Source organism: Pelophylax lessonae (genome assembly GCF_965119305.1).
Source record: "Pelophylax lessonae genome assembly, chromosome: 8".
Taxonomy (NCBI): Eukaryota; Metazoa; Chordata; class Amphibia; order Anura; family Ranidae; genus Pelophylax; species Pelophylax lessonae.
This window is the reverse complement of record NC_138775.1, coordinates 197,939,492-197,960,284: the sequence shown is the minus strand read 5'-3', so window position 1 is coordinate 197,960,284 and position 20,793 is coordinate 197,939,492. Positions and strand designations below refer to the sequence as shown.

The window sequence follows — 20,793 nt, the reverse complement described above, 5'->3', positions numbered from 1 at the left end:
CCAGTGTCAGGATCTTGGTGCTGGACACTACCACACCAGCAATAATTTAAAAAAATATTATTTCGTTTGACCTAAGAAGTGAAATATATTTCACAACAAATATACATATGGAGGTTAACCAGTCAGTCTCCCTATAATAATAATAATGTATTTGCTAATACATTCAAGCCAACTCAATTCCACATAAACCAAGAATATTTATTATTTTACCTTCTTACTGTGACCGCGTAGAAAAGGTGCAAGATTGTTTTATTAGAGTAAGTTACAGCAATTAAGGCATCTGGAGATTAAACAAAACTGAAACAACAATTGTGATTAAGCAAAACACAAACAGCAAATCACATGAAAAAAAAAAAAGGAAAGAAAGCAAACCAATTTGTGTGTAAAAATGAACTGACATAAAAACTGAAAGTTGGGAACCCTTTCCTCACATCAAAGTGTTTGTTATTAATTTTACTTATTAAAATATTCCATCAAATATGCCAATAAATGTCTGGGTTTCCTCATCTGGATGGTCACTGAAAGAAAAAAAAAATCAAATAAGCAGGAATGAAAATAGGATTTAATCACATCATAAACATACCCACGATTACTAAAAAAAAGAACATAAAATTAATTTCACACATAACCATAACTTTCACAAAGCTGGCATGATAAAAAAGATTGGCACCGAATAATAAAACAAGGAGCACAGAGCACAATGCACTTTCACTGGATACCTGCTTAAATTGGAATTTTGGGACTTATAAGGAAAATACTTTCTATATATATATATTTTTCATATATGTTTTATATATATTTATTATTTGCTGTATATTATGGAGAATTAGCATTGTTTCACACTTTAATCTGACTCATCACACTAAGCTATTTAATATTTTAAGCATCAGTATTGTTTTGCACTTTAGCGAGCATTTATTTATGGAATATTTATTTATTTATATTTAGGATTGATGATGTAATATTGGATCACCTCTCAGATATTCCACTTAATTATTTTGCATATTTTGCAAATTTTGCACTCTTTTTAGTATACCTATTTTTGCGCTGTGTTCTATTACGCCAATGATAAAAAAATACTGATTATACTGTGAGGAATCTGCTATGGGAAGAATAGAGCAAATAACCAAATGTAGAGAAAAACAATTGAAATTATCCCAAAGCTTGAAATAATAATTTATACTTAACTGTGGTAAAAAAGAAACACTGTCATCCTTGGTCTCCCAAACCTGGTCACTCTGTATCTTACCACAAAAACGGCTATTCAGTCTGGACTGCACTCCTACAATACTAAGTTACTCCTGTAACCTCAACTATAATTTTACTACCAATCAGCTCCCTCAAATAATTTACAGAAAACCTATCGATTGACAACTAGATATAACCTATCGATTGACAACTGGATACAGTCAGGACTCTCTATGAAAGGCCAACTATTTGAGGGAGAAACCATGAGCACTTTTTCAACATGCAACAGCACTACGATCTTCCGTCTAAGATTTTTTATTAATATACGCGCCTTCACCATATCTTGGACTCTGCTCTAAAAGAGGGGCTCTTACTCCTTTACGAGTTCCTGTTGTTCTACTTACACACAGCACAAATGGACTAAAGGGTTCTCCTCCTTCTACCACACTCCGATCAGAGCAAAACTCATTCTATGCAGAAGCGGGAACAAGATCTTCTACAAACCTGTTCCTCCCAAGGGATGAAGGCGAACAAGCTCCTACTAAACCATACGGATCACATTGGGAATCATCGCTCAAATTAACACACAGGTGGTATTACACATCTTACTACCTATCAAAAATCTTTTCTACTTCATCCTTTACAGTGCCTTGAAAAAGTATTCACACCCCTTGAAATTTTTCACATTTTGTTATGTTAAAACCAAAAACTTAAATATATTTTACTGGGATTTTATGTGATAGACCCACACAAAGTGGCACATAATTGTGAAGTAGAAGCAAAAGGCTAAATGGTTTTCAAAATTTTTTTACAAAAAAATATCTGAAAGTGTGGCATGCATTTGTATTCAGCCTTCCTGAGTCATTACTTTGTAGAACCACCTTTTGCTGCAAATACAGCTGCATGTCTTTTTGGGTATGTCTCTACCAGCTTTGCACATCTAGAGAATGGCATTTTTGCCCATTTTTCTTTGAAAAATAGCTCAAGCTCTGTCAGATTGGATGGAGAGCATCTGTGAACAGAAATTTGGAAGTCTTGCCACAGATTCTCAATTGGATTTAGGTCTGGACTTTGACTAGGCCATTCAAACACATAAATATTCTTTGCTCTAAACCATTCCATTGTAGCTCTGGCTGTATGTTTAGGGTCGTTGTCCTGCTGAAAAGTGAACCTCCACCCCAGTCTTAAGTATTTTGCTGACTCTAACAGGTTTTCTTCTAGGATTGCATTTTTTGGTCTCATCTAACCAGAGCACTCTCTTCTACATGTTTGCTGTGTCCCTCACATGGCTTTTCGCAAACTGTAAACCGGACATCTTTTGGCTTTCTTTCAACAATGGCTTTCTTTATGCCACTATTACATAAAGGCTCTCCTTGCCTGGCCTCTCAGTTTAGGTGGATGGCCATGTCTTGGTAGGTTTGCAGTTGTGCCATACTCTTTCCATTTTAGAATGATGGATTGAACAGTGCTCTGTGAGATGTTGAAAGCTTAGGATATTTTTTTAACCTAACCCTGCTTTAAACTTCTCCACAAGTTTATCCCTGACCTGTCTGGTGTGTTCCTTGGCATTCATGATGCTGTTTGTTCGCTAAGGTTCTCTAACAAACCTCTGAGGGCTTCACAAAACAGCTGTGTTTATACTGAGATTAAATTACACAGAGCTGGACTATATTTGCTAATTAGATGACTTCTGAATGCAATTAGTTCCACTAGATTTTAGTCGGGGTACCAGAGTAAAGGGGGCTGAATACAAATGCATGGCACACTTTTCAGATATTTATTTGTAAAAAATGTTGAAAACCATTTATCATTTTCCTTCCACTTCACAGTTATGTGCCACTTTGTGTTGGTCTATGACATAAAATCCCAATAAAATACATTTATGTTTTTGGTTGTAACATAACAAAATGTGGAAAATTTCAAAGGGTATGAATACTTGTTCAAGGCACTGTACATGCTGGAGAGAACGATGTACATATGTATGTGGAATTACATCAGCAGAGGAAGCTCTACACTTTGACCTTGTTTGCTGATTGGCTGAGCATGTTGAGTGCTGATTGGCTGAGCCATTTTGTGTGCTGATTGGCAAAACATGTTAAAAAGAAAAGAAAAAGAGGGGGGGGGGCACCTGTAGAGCAGGAGGAAAGGGGAGGGGCGGGAGATCAGCTTACACACAGACTACGGAAATGACTGGGCGAGATGGAGGGGGAGATGCAGAGACCAGGGAGAGAGAGGGAGGAGAGAGCAGGATGAAGGAGGGACATAATCTGACCATGATATCATGGATCAGCAGTCATGATAAGCATGGTTAGTTTAAAGAAGGGAACACAGGAACAAGCAAGATCAACCAGGTATTGTAGAACATGGAAAGGATCAATTGACACTGCAGAAGCACCGTGCTATAGATCATGTATTAACCACTTGCCGACTGCCGCACGACTATTTACTGCGGTGGTCAGCCGCTCCTGGGCAAACCGACGTAGGGCTACGTCGCTCGTCCAGGAGCATGTAGGAGGCGAGTGTGCGCTGCCGGAGGCATGCTCCTGCCCCTGCTCATTCACAGGGATCTCCGCGCATGTGACCAGCGGCTCCGATGTCCACCGGCCACTCGCGGTCTCCCGCAGGAGAGGGAGAAAGGCAGAGGGCTGATGTAAACACAGCCGTCTGTCATTCTCCCTGATGTAAGTGCAGAGACTATATCCTGCTATGTAGGATCGTATGTCTCTGTGGTTACATCACAAGCCACGCCCCCCCACAGTTAGAATCATGCCCCTAGGGATACATTTAACCCACTGATCACCAATAAAGTTAACCCCTTCCCTGCCAGTGTTATTTTTAAACAAGCAAAAAGTTGGGGGAGCATACCCTGAACATGTATTTCTAAAGCTGGTGCAGCTATGAACCAAGCGACATGCATATTAAAAAAGAATAGCGCGCAAATGCAAAAGAAATGATTATCAAATATGAAGACAATCCATAAATAAAAATGGGGATTTGGTCCCACCATATGGCCATATCGTGCTCAAGCCCACCACTACCTCAAAGTACCCCATTGTCAGTGGGTCCCTACACTATCCATAAAAAAAGGGGTGAATCCAGCCTCTCTAACCCTTGGAGTGGTGGGCTTGAGCACGATATGGCCATATGGTGGGACCAAATCCCCATTTTTATTTATGGATTGTCTTCATATTTGATAATCATTTCTTTTGCATGTGTGCGCTATTCTTTTTTAATATGCATGTCGCTTGGTTCATAGCTGCACCAGCTTTAGAAATACATGTTCAGGGTATGCTCCCCCAACTTTTTGCTTGTTTATTATGTATTCGGTCTGACCAGACTTCTGGAGTTGAGCACTCCACCCCACCCCCCACACACACCTGTACTCTATCAGTGTCCACTATCAAGTAGATATAGGAGGAGTCCCTTGTAGTGCAGTAGCACATCTCTCCCAGCAAGGAGTGTTGTCTCCAAGGGTTAGAGAGGCTGGATTCACCCGTTTTTTTATGGATAGTGTAGGACCCACTGACAATGGGGTACTTTGACATAGTGGTGGGCTTGAGCATGATATGGCCATATGGTGGGACCAAATCCCCATTTTTATTTATGGATTGTCTTCATATTTGATAATCATTTCTTTTGCATGTGTGCGCTATTCTTTTTTAATATACAGTGTTATTTTTACAGTAAGAGCCGGTTCACACTAATCCGACTCAAAGTTGCCCCGATTTCAGGCGACTTTGAAGTCACCCGTGCAGCGCGACTTTATCGCGGCTTGCAAACGACTTCTCATAATAGACGTCAATACAAGTCGCTCCGACTTCACCAAAAAATAGTGCAGGAACCTTTTTCTAAGTCGGAGCGACTTGAGTCGCTCTGATTAGAACAGTTCCATTGCACAGCATTAGGAGCTACTTGTCAGGCGACCAAGATCGCCGCCATTACTAGTTAAAAAAACAAACAACGAAAATTACATAAATCTTTCCCGTAGTTATTAAACGCAATAACTTTTGCACAAACCAATCAAAATACGCTTATTGCGATTTTTTTTACCAAAAATATGTAGCAGAAAACAAATTGGCCTAAAATGTTAAAAAATTTTGATTGTTACATTTTTTTTTTGAGAATAACATAAAAAAAATTGAAAAATATTGTTATTTTTTTAAAATTGTCGCTCTTTTTTTGTTTATAGCGCAAAAAATAAAAATCGCACAGGTGATCAAATACCACCAAAAGAAAGCTCTGTTTGTGGGAAAAAAAGGACGTCCATTTCAATTGGGTACAGCTTCGCACGACCGCGCAATTGTCCGTTGAATTCACTCAGTGCCGAATCGCAAAATAGGGTCTGGTCTTTGAGCAGCCAAATCCTCTGGGGCTTAAGTGGTTAAAGGAACACGAACATTTTCTTTTTGGGGTTACAACCACTTTCAATGTTTTTCTTTATTATATCTGATGAGATTTCAGGTTCAGTTTGTTCTGTAACCAGAATATGAAAAAGAAACCATTTTCAGTAAAGGCAAGCAACTTTAGAATAACAATGGCTTTGTATGGTTACCACTTAAAGAGACACAAATTACTCTACATAACCTTACTTTCCATGGCCTGTAGGATGACTGATGAAAAATTCTCCAGATTTACACTTGGTAGAAACACCACTGGCACACTTTCTACTCTTCAGAGATTGCTGTGACTCATCCTGTTATAAATTTTATTTAAATAAAATTAGCTCAGGATACCCAAAATAACAGTTTTAGTTTGTATTTAAATAGTAACTCCAATTTAATTTTTTAGAAAAAAACCTTCCCCTCTGGTTGATTAATGTACATTGTAGGGATTTTAACCAACTTTGTTGCAGAGCCCTATCTTTTGTTATTCAGAAGAAATAACTGTTTGTTTATCTGTGTCCATGTGCTAAGTGAATCTGTATGGGAGTGGTTTTGTAATACTCAATCAGCTGCTGCACCTGCAGGGCTCTAATGAGGAAACTTGCAGAGTCTGCATCCTTAGGATGTAAGGCACTGAAAATGGACAGAGCTTGTTGCCATTTAAATTAGCTTTTTTGCTATTAATCACATGACTTGACAAAGCGCATGCACGCGAAATGCGTAGTCACAGCAACAGGCTTGCTTGCGTTCCATGCTGGTTTCTGCATTTTGCTCTGTCCCATCGAGTGACGACACTTCCATGCACCATGCTACCCTCGGCTCTCCAATATCACGGCCTGCATATGCGCCACCGGCGACCGGCCAGGATCTTTTTCCTACCCCACGGTGGGTCGCATTCCCTGGCCACCCTCACATTTCCCAGAGATACAGTGTTGGATCACCCTGTTTTGGCCATTGGCATTTGTCATCCTACAATGCCCTTACTGCCATCCGGGCCCACGTGGTAACGTGCTTGCAATCCCTGGTTTTATTTGTTCAATAAATTGACAATTATTATGGATCGCTGTCATTGTCATTTCTGTGCGCTGTCCATTTTCAGTGCTTTACTCCGTCGCATTTACATCCTATGCTTGGGACTAGCAGCACAAGGATTGTTTGGTTTGGATATTCCAGTGTCCTATTGGTCAATTCCTCTGTAGGGGGTCTTGATTATCAGCACCTGGACTTTCTGTACATAATATCCCTTTGGATATGATTTCCCTTTTGGAGTATCTCACCAAAAATGAAATTTATTTGCAGGGGACGTTCAAAGTTAAATTTGTATCTTAGTGCAGGCTTCTGGGAAAATCAGTAAGCCAATCACTCAAGCAGGAAATATCATATGTAGGGGCGTTTTGTACACCATCTTTGTACAGGACGCCTCCAGGTAGCCATATTGCATTGCATGTTACAGCAAATGACATGGGCTGCAGATTGAAAAGGAAAGGTCATTTTTAATAACAATAAATTACAATATTACTTACGTCGCAGTTGTATACACTACATTATTATTATTTTTTTTTATTTGCTAATTTTTTTCCCCACGAAATTGGAGTTACCGCTTAAACAATAAAATAAACTTACAGATCTTTTTCCATATGGTTTGTAGTTAGAGGTTCCCTTATTCCCTAAATCTGCAGGATGCTGTATAGTATATTCTGTATTCTTTCTGAAAAAAAAAAACAAAAAAACGAAGCTTAAAAACATCAAAATCCTATAAATTATTTTTGCAGTCTTAAAAACCCAGTTTTGACATACTTTATAACAGAAAGTAGACAATAAAGTAGTTTGTTAGGTATGTTAACGACTGTATATCTCATTCACTTTTTCTCCAAGATATTTATGAAGTAATTGCCATGTCTAGTAGGAAATATTCATATTTTCCTTTTTACCAGGGGTAGCCCAAGTCCACCTCCGAAGTCCTGCACCGAAACTCAACAGCAGACCTAGTAACTACTTGCATCTTTTAATAATACCAAGTTAAAAAAAAAAACAACTCAGAAATAAATATATAAATAAAAAAAGAGAAATAAGCATACAAACATTTGAATAAATACATAAAGATGAATCATAAACCTGTGTAGAAAAACAAATTACATTTTTTGTTAGAGGCTCGACTTCTTCACCCTCACGGTTAAGCCTTGCCCCTGGAGCTAAACCCCACCCATAATCCACATGTCTAAAAACAGTGCCCCTGTTCATAGCCAAGACTTTTTCATATGAGAGGCAGCCCAGTTTGGCCAGGCTTGGCTCTAGGGCTTAAGCTGGCCATAGACTGATTTAAATTCGGCCTGCTCAGCAGAAATGAAAGAAGTTTGATCCATGTATGGGCAGGCTGGTTGTACTAAAGGCACCAGCAGTTATCGAAGGAAAAAAGAAACCAGACAGGCTGTTTGTTCTGCAGAAAATTGTATAATGTATGGCCTGCCTTAGTCTTTAGATTCCGGAAAAATAAACCAATGGTAACAAAGAAAAAGGGTCATAAATGGGCACAAAATATGTTTTGTTGCCTAATAAATGTAAAGGGGATACCACATTCTACGTTTTAAGTTTTTAAAATCATTGATAGAGCCACTATACCTTGCAAATGCAACCACTTTAACTTGTGGGCACAGACTCCTCTAGTCAATTATAGGGTTTCTCAAATGGCTACTATTAGTGTGGCAGTATTCTGGGTCCTCGGTTATCAGTTTGACCACTTTCCGTCTATCCTATAGCAGTTTACCTGTTACAGGGCGGCAGCTGCATGCCAGATCATGTATATATACGTGATTCAGCTCTTCCGGGTAGGGGGTGCGCATGCACGCCGCCGGCAGCTCGCTCGCTCATGCTGTGATTATGCACAGCAGGAGGCCATCAGCCGGTACAACAGGCTCGATGTCCACCAGCACCCACTGATCATTTGTTACAGAGGCAGAACGGCAATATGCCTTGTTTACATAGTCAGTAAGGAAGGTATGGATTTTGTGTTCCTGCAAAGCAAGGGCACCGATCCATGCCTTCCCCTAGTACAATCACCTCCCCCCCAGTAAGAAAACACTGGCTAGGCACACAGTTAACCCTTTGATCGACTCTGATGTTAGCCCCTTCCCTGCCAGTATCATTAGTACAGTGATAGTGCATATTTTTTTTAGCACTGATCACTGTATTAGTGTCACTGGTCCCCAAAAAGTGTCAGTTAGTGCCCAATATTGTAGTCCGGCTATAAGTCGCTGATCGCTGCTATTACTAGTAAAAAAAAAAAAAATATCTCATAGTTTGTAGACGCTATAACTGTTGCGCGAACCAGTCAATATACCCCTACTGGGATTTTTTTTTACCAAAAATATGTAGCAGAATAAATTTTGGCCTTAATTTGATTTGTTTTAATTTTTTAATTGGATGTGGTTTATAGCAGAAATTTTTTTTTTTCAAAATTGTCCGTCATTTTTTTGTTTAAAGTGCAAAAAATAAAAACCGCAGAGGTGATCAAATACCACCAAAAGAAAGCTCAATTTGTGTGAAAAAAGGACACAAATTTTAATTGGGGACAGAGTTACATGACCGTGCAATTGTCAGTTAAAGTAACGCAGTGCCATATCGCAAAAAATGGCCTGATCGTGGGGGGGGGGGTTTAAAACTTCCAGATGTCAAGTGGTTAATATAAAATGTTATTATTCTCAGCAAAAGTCATCAGAATGTACACGTGCATCTCATAAAATTAGAATATCATCATAAAGTTAATTTATTTCAGTAATTCAATTAACCACTTTAAGACCGGAGGATTTTCCTGCTTAACGTCCAAACCACTTTTTTCAACTTGGCACTGCGCGACTTTAACTAAAAAGGCGCGGTCATGCAATGCTGTACCCAAACAAAATTTACATCCTTTTTTCCCCCCAAACAGAGCTTTCTTTTGGTGGTATTTGATCACCTTTGCGCTTTTTATTTTTTTGCGATATTAATAAAAAAAGAGCGAAAATTGTGACAAAAATTGACATTTTCTACTTTGACAGTTAAAAAATATCCAATATATTCAATTTTTGTCATATATTTAGGCCAAAATGTATTTAGGTACATGTCTTTGACAAAAAAATTCATAATGAGCATATTTTTATTGGTTTGCGGAAAAAGTATAGCGTCTACAAACTATGGATGTCTACTTTTTGGAAAGTAGACATCCTAAGGAATGTAGTGAAAGGCATGTTGAGCTCATTGAATATTTCATTTTTTTGTCACAGGTGTTTGAAAAATTACTAAAAAAAAAAAAAATCTTTTTACAAAAAGTTGTCATTGAAATGATATATTGCTCATGCATGCCATGGGCATATGTGTAATTACACCCCAAAATATATTCTGCTGCTTCTCCTGAGTACAGGGATACCACATGTGTGAGACTTTTTGGGAGCCTAGCTGTGTACGGGACCCCAATAACCAATTACCATCTTCAGAATTTCAAAGGGCGTAAATTTCTCATTGCACTTTCTCACTGCCTATCACGGTTTCGGAGGCCCTGAAATGTCAAGATGGCACAAATTCCCCCCCCCCCCAATGACCCCATTTTGGAAAGTAGACACCCCAAGCCATTTGCTGAGAGGCATAGTGAGTCCATGTAATATTTTATATTTTGCCACAAGTTTTGGGAAAATTAAATTTTTTTTAACACAAAGTTGTCACTAGCTCACACATGACATGGGTATATGTGGAATGACACCCCAAAATACATTCTGCTTCTTCTCCTGAGTACAGGGATACCACATGTGTGAGACTTTTTGGGAGCCTAGCTGTGTACGGGACCCCGAAAACCAATCACCGCCTTCAGGTTTTCTAATGGCATAAATTGTGCATTGCACCTCCGCACTTCCTGTCACAGTTTCAGAGGCCCTGAAATTTCAAGATAGCACAAACCCCCTCCCAAATGACCCCATTTTCCAAAGTAGACACTCCAAGCTATTTGCTGAGAGGCATGGTGAGTCTATGGAATATTTTATATTTTGCCACAAGTTCTGGAAAAACTATTATTATTTTTTTTTTTAAACAAAGTTGTCACTAAATGATATATTGCTCACACATGCCATGGGTATATGTGAAATGACACCCCAAAATACATTCTGCTGCTTCTCCTGAGTATGGGGATACCCCATGTGTGAGACTTTTTTGCAGTCTAGCTGAGTACAGGACCCCGAAAAATAATCGCCACCTTCAGGCTTTCCAAGTGCGTAAATTGTTGATTTCACTCCTTACTACCTATTACAGTTTTGAAGGCCATGAAATGCCAAGATAGCACAACCCCCCCCCCCCAAATGACCCCATTTTGCAAAGTAGACACTCCAAGCTATTTGCGGAGAGGCATGTTGAGTGTTTTGCAGATCTCACTTTTTGTCATAAAGTTTTGGAAATTGAAAAAAGAGGAAAAAAAATGCATTTTCCTTTTTTTTCTTCATTTTCCAAAATAAATGAGAGCTGCAAAATACCCGCCATGCATCTTAGCAAATACCGTGGGGTGTCTACTTTGCAAAATGGGGTAATTTGGGGGGGGGGGGTTGTGCTATCTTGGCATTTCATGGCCCTCAAAACTGTGATAGGTAGTAAGGAGTGAAATCAACAATTTACGCCTTTTGAAAGTCTGAAGGTGGGGATTGGTTTTCGGGGCTCTGTACACAGCTAGGCTCCCAAAAAGTCTCACACATGTGGTATCCCTGTACTCAGGAGAAGCAGCTAAATGTATTTTGGGGTGTCATTTCACATATACCCATGGCATGTGTGAGCAATATATCATTTAGTGACAACTTTGTGTAAACAAAAAAAAAATAACAATAATAATTTTCCCGAAACTTGTGGCAAAATATAAAATATTATAAATTAATAGTGAGTGCGCTGACAATTCTGTGCAAAAAAATGAAGCTGCTACCAAACACCTAGATTCCTGATCTGGACAAATAATAAATTGGAAAAATAGGTCTGGTGCTCTAAATTAATGAGGTGCCAATTGTCATATGTGATTTAAATCAATCAATGCAGTGACAACCATTAAAACAAGGTGTATATTCAAATGCACTAATATGAACCCTATAGTGAATAAACCCCAAAGGGCTTGTGACAAAAAAATCAAGTCCACAATATGTATCCGTGCTAAAAGTAAAATAAAATCTGTGCGATAATTATCCAGTAGTGACAATCCAAAGATGAAAGAAACAATATTCAGTGCTCAGTGACACGCTTGAATCCCACCACCTTCAGGATTAGCTTCTTACCAGATATGGCATGCGTGAGCAATATATCATTTAGTGACAACTTTCTGTAAAAAAAAAAACAAATTGTCACCTTCCCGAAACTTAGGGCAAAATATAAAATACTCCATGGATTCAATATGCCTCTCAGTAAATAGCTTTGGGTGTCTACTTTCCAAAAAGGGGTCTTTTGGGGGGTGTTTGAACTGTGTGTCCTGGCATTTTATGCTCAATCTTAGCCACACATCACCCACTCTTCTAACCACTTGAAGACCAAGCCTTTTCTGTGACTTTTTGTTTACATGAAAAAATATTTTTTTTTACTAGAAAATTACTTTGAACCCCAAAACATTATATATTTTTTTAAAGCAGAGGCCCTACAGAACAAAATGGTGGATGTTGCAATTTATTTTGTCACACTGTATTTGCGCACAGATTTTCCAAACAGAATTTGTGCAGGAAAAAAACACTTTTTATGGCGTTCGCGGCGATACCTCACATGAATGTTGCAATTGTGGTTTACATATCACACTAGACCAACGAGTGAGTGAGGTGCTAACCTGAGGAAAGTAAGTGTGAAGAGAGGATGAGACCGTGAGGGGAAAGGTGGGAAATGTCCCAGTGACTGACCTGTCAGGTTGCTCCGTGGCTGGCAGCAAGAAAGGGACCCTAGCGTCATGCAGCAGGTGAGAACAGATCAAACAGAGCTGAGGCATCTGTGATCTCGTGAAGGAGAGGAACGCTGAAGGCGGACCTCCCCGTCCCGCAGATATGACGGCACGCAGTAGTGCAGGTACGTCAGTGGAGACACTGACGCACAGCGCTGAAGGTGCAACATGACGCCGATGTACTTTCCTCAGGTTAGCACCTCACTCACTCCCTATTTCACTTCTTTCACCCCCTACATCATTTTTTCACTACACACTGCCACTCCATCTTCCCTAATCATCTTTTGGCTTTTGGGCTCCCCCTCCTCTTTCCCCCCTTCCCTCCCTTTCCCCCCCCTTCCCTTCCCCCCCGGTCACTGCTTTCTTTTTCTCACTTTTCCTTTACCCTTTTTGGGAACCCCACATTCTCATCACACCAGCCCTTCCCACCTGGTATAAATCACATATGTTTATTACCATTGGTAGCATACATGCTACATTTTTACTATTAGGTTACTCATATATACACAACAGGTCTGGAAGGTTCTCTTTCACACACACACACACTTGCCTGCCATGGACCCCCCTCTCTGGTTGCTGTCACATTGGGACCCTTCAGCTCCCGGGTTAGACACGACGCACCGCTGCCATACAGGAGTTCATTTTTGCCATTTGAGTTTCATTGATCTGTGAGTATTTAGTACTCTTTAAGCTCTCATTATTTGACTGAACCTTTTTTCATTCAAATTCCATCCCTACTGCATACTGTAATATATTGTCTTTTTATAGAGATACCTTGAACATATTGATCTCTGAAGAAGGGAGTTGTTGCTTCCGAAACGCGTCAGTTCACAATATATATTCTACTGCCATGTTATCTCATTATATCATTCATGTTATTTTTGAAACCAAGAGGTTACACCAAGATGTCTACCTAAAATGTGATATCATATTATTCATGTTACATGTCATCTGCATTTGAGCTATTGAGCTATACTATGTGCCATTGAGCATATGTTGCCATTTTTATGTATATAGTGCAATAAAATCAAATATTGTTTTATTCATATACTGTGCATGTCATTTATTTCCAGCCTCTGAGCACGTACCTAACACAAAGTCCTGCAGGCCAATTTTCTCGTTTTGTTATATATTTTGGGATGGAGGAGTGCTTTGGTGGGAACCAGACCATTACCCTTTTTGTACTTATATATATAGGGTGGAAGACACCCACTGTGCCCATCAATGATCTGGTTTCCTCCCGCCTGGCAATGCAACCTTGGTGGCCCCCCCCTCTTTTTTGTCTATTTTCCATTTATCAAATTTTCCTTTCTTTACAGTATGCAGTATCTAACTAATACAGAGTCCTCCCCTATAATTATTTAATGTTATATTTTTTTATGACATAGTGGCTCCTTGTGCTAGGTGGTGTTTTGGTCTTTATCCCGGAAGCTGCGATGTACAAAGAGGGAGGATCCGCCCCCCTTGCTGTCCCCGCCCCTCCCGTGTTTTGGGATGAGCGGGTCCACCTGTACATCGGCGTCATGTTGCACCTTCAGCGCTGTGCGTCAGTGTCTCCACTGACGTACCTGCGCTACTGCGTGCCGTCATATCTGCGGGACGGGGAGGTTCGCCTTCAGCGTTACTCTCCTTCACGAGATCACAGATGCCTCGGCTCTGTTTGATCTGTTCTCACCCGCTGCATGACGCTAGGGTCCCTTTCTTGCTGCCAGCCACGGAGCAACCTGACAGGTCAGTCACTGGGACATTTCCCACCTTTCCCCTCATGGTCTCATCCTCTCTTCACACTTACTTTCCTCAGGTTAGCACCTCACTCACTCCCTATTTCACTTCTTTCACCCCCTACATCATTTTTTCACTAAACACTGCCACTCCATCTTCCCTAATCATCTTTTGGCTTTTGGGCTCCCCCTCCTCTTTCCCCCCCTTCCCTCCCTTTCCCCCCCCCTCCCTGCTTTTCTTTTTCTCACTTTTCCTTTACCCTTTTTGGGAACCCCACATTCTCATCACACCAGCCCTTCCCACCTGGTATAAAATCACATATGTTTATTACCATTGGTAGCATACATGCTACATTTTTACTATTATGTTACTCATATATACACAACAGGTCTGGAAGGTTCTCTTTCACACACACACACTTGCCTGCCATGGACCCCCCTCTCTGGTTGCTGTCACATTGGGACCCTTCAGCTCCCGGGTTAGACACGACGCACCGCTGCCATACAGGAGTTCATTTTTGCCATTTGAGTTTCATTGATCTGTGAGTATTTAGTACTCTTTAAGCTCTCATTATTTGACTGAACCTTTTTTCATTCAAATTCCATCCCTACTGCATACTGTAATATATTGTCTTTTTATAGAGATACCTTGAACATATTGATCTCTGAAGAAGGGAGTTGTTGCTCCCGAAACGCGTCAGTTCACAATATATTTTCTACTGCCATGTTATCTCATTATATCATTCATGTTATTTTTGAAACCAAGAGGTTACACCAAGATGTCTACCTTAAATGTGATATCATATTATTCATGTTACATGTCATCTGCATTTGATCTATTGAGCTATACTATGTGCCATTGAGCATATGTTGCCATTTTTATGTATATAGTGCAATAAAATCAAATATTGTTTTATTCATATACTGTGCATGTCATTTATTTCCAGCCACTGAGCCCGTACCTCACACAAAGTCCCGCGGGCCAATTTTCTCGTTTTGTAATATATTGATTACTGCACTTGCCTGGGTAGGGAGGGCTGGGCGGAGGGGCTAAACGCAGGTGCTGGCAGGAATCAGTGCTAGTCGTGCAAACACCGCGTTTTGGGAACACTAAACTATGGGGACGCTAGTATAGTTCTGATCAGATCAGATATTGATCTGTTCAAACACTATACTAGTAATGGAGGTTTATGTATGTATGTATGTGTGTGTGTGTGTGTGTGTATGTGTGTTAGTGTAATTGACTCTAACTGACACTAAGTAACGGTGGTGTGGTGGGACCCTGACGCTAACTAGCCTAACTAGCGTCACCCGTGACACTAATACAGTGATCGGTAATCATTGTATATAGTGAACACTGTGACAGGGCAGTGAAGGGGTTAACTGGGGGAGATCAAGGGGTTAAACCTTTTTAGGGGATAGATGGCGGGTGGCCTAAACCTATTTGGGCCTAGCGCAAGCGCGATTTAGGGTCACAAGTGACACTAAATACAGTGATCAGTAAAAGATCTGTATACCACTGTATATAGTGTACACTGTGAGGGGTTTGGGGGGTCATCAGGGGTGATCAAGGGGTTAAATGTGTACCTATGTGTGTTAGTGTCAGTGTAGTGTTGGTGAAATTCACGTTTAGCTATCTCTCCTCCTTCTCCTGGAACCGAAAACGCTCCAGGAGGGAAAATTACATCACTTCCCCTGCCTGTGTTTACATTACACAGGCAGGGGATACGATGCCTTTGGCCAGAATCGATCTGAGCCGAACCAGACCAGGAATGGCTCGCAGGGCGCACGTGAGCTGTGAATGCGCCCGACGTAGGTCTACGTTCCTGGACCTAGCTGAGCCGCTTTGCTGCAGTAGCAGCAATGTGAGCGGTCGGCAAGTGGTTAACGGACAATTGCGCAGCCGTGCGACGCTGTACCCAAATTCAATTTACTTCCTTTTTTTCCCTACAAATAGAGCTTTCTTTTGGTGGTATTTGATCACCTGTGCGATTTTTACTTTTTGAAAAAAAGAGCGACAATTTTGAAAAAAAAACTATATTTTTTACATTCTAATATAACATTTCCCCAAAAAAATTTTACAAATCAAAATTTTTTAACATTTTAGGCCAATTTATTTTCTGCTACATATTTTTGGTAAAAAAAAAATCACAATAAGTGTATTTTGATTGGTTTGCGCAAAAGTTATCGTGTTTACTAACTACGGGAAGGATTTATGTCATTTTTATTGTTTATTTTTTTTTTACTAGTAATGGCAGCGATCTGCAATTTTTTTTGCGGGACTGTGACATTGCGGTGGACAGATCGAACCCCTAACTGACATTTTTTGACACTTTTGGGGGGACCAGTGACATTACTACAGTAATCAGTGCTATAAATATGCACTGTTATTACTGTAATAATGACACTGGCAGGGAAGGGGCTAACACTGTTGGTGATCAAGGGGTTAAATGTGTGCCTTATGCTTACTGACGTGTGTGGGGGGAGGGGATTGTGTGACACAGATCGCAGGTTCAGCTATGCTGAATCTTGTGATCTGTCCCTGCTGTCACAGAGGAGATCCGCCCGCTTTGTTTACACAGATTTCCTCATTCTTTCCCAACGATCAGGGAAGAGAGGCGGTGATCACCGCCTCTCCTCCCCTGGCCCGACTCCCGCTGTGTCCGCAGAGAGGGGGCAGGATCTAGCGACTTAGTTCTACGTCGCTGGACCCAGGAGAGCCACTTTTCCGCAGTACCCTCCATGTGAGCAGTCAGCAAGTGGTTAAAAAAGTGGTCTTCTGTAATATTCAAATGTTCTGAGATACTGAATCTTGGGTTTTTACAAGCTGTAAACCATATACATCAAAATTAAAAGAAAGAAATGCTTGAAATATCACTCTGTGTGTAACGCATCTATATATAATATGAATTTCACTTTTTTAATTGAATTACTGAAAAAAATTAACTTTTTGATGATATTCTAATTTTAGGAGATGCACCTGTATATTATTTCTAATTATGTGAGCAACCCAAAAATCGATAGTGGGACTGAATTTGTGGCCCCATCAATCAGTCTTGCCCACGTCTACACTAGATCACCCCTAGCACATGGGAAACTCTACTCACATTGGTTTCAGCACACATCAGCAATATCACTGCTTGCGTCTATATTGCCCAAAAACCAAATGGGCCCAATTTGTATTGCAGAAGAAATAGAACTTTATCTGAAGACCCCATGCATTCAAGTCAGGTACATAGGAAAAAAAAAGTAAATAAAATGAAAAAGCAGGACCTTTCTCCTTCTAAGCATGTGATGACATAGAACAAGATTATTATTCTAACAAACGGTGTGCATTCATTAATGTATGCAGTGAGAGGAACGTCTACATACACCATTTCTGTCAGGGTGATGGACAACAGTTTGCATATTAGCGTTTTTTTCAGAGGATAAAAGTTATAAACAAATACAAATTACATTTAGGCAACTTTTTTTTTTTTTTTTTTTAGAAAAAAATACCCTTATTTTATACAAGAGGAAGGCTTTCAAAAAAGAATGAGCCCAACCAAACTTTATCTCTGCAAATTGTTTATAATACACAGTCACTTACTTGATTCGATCTATAGATTTAGAATCAATTTCTTCCTTGTGAGCGAAGGGTGAGGTGTATTTCGCTGCTGCATCTTCTTTAAATTGGACAGTACTAGAACCTAAAAGTTTGGTTCAGACTTAAGTTAAATAGAAAGGGCATTACATAATATAATCATTTGAGTAAAGATAAAACACTCCCCCCAAGGTTCACAAACCTCTGGCCTAGCCTTCTGAAAGCATGCAGAAAGCTCATCTGAGGATCCAGGATACAGGCAACAAGTACAGAAGCTGATTGGTTCTGCAGGTGGCAATACAGTTTACAGGACACAGTACCTGCCATTTGCATTCCAGAGCCTTTTCTTTGCCCTATTTGGGAGAGCTTCCAGCAGTACATCCAGGATTATACTCTTGTTCATACATAAATATAGTTATCCTTCACATTCAAGAGGGTGGTTCTCACCCCAAAGGAGATTTAGAGTCCTCCATTTTTTCTGGAGTATCCCAAGGCTCACCCTATCCCAGTTCTTTCAGCATAATAAATGTCAAAAAGACATGAAAAGCCTATTTTCTGACTCAAGTGACTGTGAACTACTGTGTGCATGGCTGTCGTGTGCCTATCAAAGAATAGAACCTGAGACAAAACAGCCAGGCCAGTCCCGAGTCTAGGCTACATTATTATTATTATTATTATACAGGATTTATATAGCGCCAACAGTTTGCGCAGCGCTTAACAAAATGAGGGCAGACATTACAGTTACACTACAATTTGGAACAAAAGGAATCAGAGGGCCCTGCTCGTTAGAGCTTACAATCTAAAAGGGAGGGTCAATTGATACAAAAGGCAATAGCTGTGGGGGATGAGCTGATGGAGCGAGTGAAACAGCGTTATTAGTTAGTAGCCGGGTAGGCTTCTTTAAAGAGAAGGGTTTTCAGGGATCGTCTAAAGATGGATAGATTAGGGGACAGTCGGACAGAATGGGGTAGAGAGTTCCAAAGAATGGGAGAAGCTCTGGAGAAATCCTGGAGGCGAGCATGGGAAGAGGTGACAAGGGAACTAGAGAGTAGGAGGTCTTGGGAGGACCGAAGAGATCTGCTTGGTTGATATTTTGAGATCAGGTTAGTGATGTAGCTGGGGGCAGAGTTGTGGATGGCTTTGTAAACTATTGTTAGCACTTTGAATTTTATTCGTTGGGTGAGTGGAAGCCAATGTAGGGATTGGCAGAGAGGGTTGGAGGACACTGAACGGTTGGTAAGGTGGATAAGTCTTGCAGCAGCATTCATTATGGATTGAAGGGGGGATAATCTATGTAAGGGTAATCCAATGAGGAGGGAGTTGCAATAGTCGAGGCGGGAGATAACCAGGGCGTGAATTAAAAGCTTGGTGGTGTCATTGGTTAAAAAGGGCCGTATTCTAGCGATGTTGCGGAGGTTAAGGCGGCATGATTTGGACAGGGATTGGATGTGAGTCTGAAAGGACAGTGCAGAGTCCAGGGTTACCCCTAGCACCCTGGCATGTGTGGAAGGAATAATAGTTGTTCCATTGATTAATAACTCTTTGCTAACTTGGCTCAGGACAAGCAAGTGAAATACTGCCATGGTTTACTTTTTAGCCACTTCAAGACTAGACTGCTTAACCCCTTTTCTGACCAGACCATTTTTCAGTTTTCAGCACTGTTACATTTTGAATGACAAGAACTCTGTCATGCAATATTATATCCAAATAAATTTTATGTAATTTTTGAGACAGATAGAGCTTTCTTTTTATGGTATTTAACCACCTGCTGACTGTATGCAGTACATATACGACGGCAAGGTGGCTCTCCTGTGCCTAGTGCATGAGCCATGCGCCGGGGGTACGGAGTCCTCCCCGCGTGCCCCCGGATGTGCTGCGATTGGCTGCAGTATGAACCAATCAGCCGGTGCCGGCCGCTGATTGGTCGCCAGCACCCGAGGATCAGCTTCCATACATTACCGAAGAGAGCCCTGTGTAGTTAAACAAACACATGGCTCTCTTCTGACAACAGCAATGTACTGTTTTTTTTCTTCCTGCAAAGCAGGAAGTAAAAAACAGAACATTGCTTAGTAAAAATAGCACACATAGTAACACATGTTGGCTACACATTTAACCACTTGATCGCCCTGATGTCAACCCCTTCCATGCCAGTGTCATTAGTACAGTGACAGTGCGTATTTTTAGAGCTGATCACTGTATTGATGTCACTGGTTTCCAAAAAGTGTCAGTTAGGTGTCTGATTTGTCCACCGCTTATAAATCGCTGATCGCAGTCATTACTAGTATAAAAACAATAAATGAAATAGAAATTTCATAAATATATCCCATAGTTTTTGGACGCTATAACTTTTGCTCAAACCAATCAATATACACTTATTGGGATTTTTTTTACCAAAAGTGTAGCAGAATACATGGCGGCGATCAGTAATTTTTAGTAGGACTGTGACATTGCGGCGGACAGATAAGACAATTAACTGACAATTTTTACACTTTTGGGGGGGACCAGTGACAATACTACAGTAATCAGTGCTAAAAATATGCAATGTACTGTACTAATGACACTGGCAGGGAAGTGGTTAACACGAGGGGTGATCAAAGGGTTAAATGTGTGCCTAGGGTATGCTTCCTAACTGTGTGGTGGGTGTATTTACTGGATGAACACAGAGACCTGTGCTCCTAAATAGGAGAAGCGCAGGATCCCGGTGTCCATCACTGACAGAACAGCGGTGTATTGTGTTTACAATGGCACACCATCGTTCTGTCTCTCTGGGGAGCGGGTGCCCAGCAGAGATCGTGGCCGCCGTCGATCCAGCATGTCAGATTTTTAGCATGTGATTAATGCCAGTAGCTATAGCTGCTAGCAGTAACCACTGTGTTCTCCCGGCAGGGACGACTGCACACGCTCCCCCCCCCCCCCCCATGAAATTCGCCCTGTATCCCAATCAGACACAGCACATTTTCAGATACTGCCACTGTGTGGCCTTGGAGCTACACACAAGCACCG

The 20,793-nt window shown here is 40.7% G+C and overlaps 1 protein-coding gene across 1 annotated transcript in view; it reads right to left on the bottom strand.

Moving 5' to 3' along the window:
- Positions 1-252: 252 nt before the first annotated feature.
- Positions 253-20,793, bottom strand: part of HFM1 (helicase for meiosis 1) — a gene marked incomplete at its 5' end in the record, with an annotated part of 582,583 nt that continues 562,042 nt past the window's right edge. The window contains 4 exons of the mRNA XM_082266347.1: positions 253-518; positions 5,778-5,881; positions 7,194-7,278; positions 17,797-17,896. Of these exons, the coding sequence (XP_082122473.1) occupies positions 461-518; positions 5,778-5,881; positions 7,194-7,278; positions 17,797-17,896 (347 nt within the window). The 3' untranslated portion in view covers positions 253-460. The remainder of the gene's footprint in view (positions 519-5,777; positions 5,882-7,193; positions 7,279-17,796; positions 17,897-20,793) is intronic.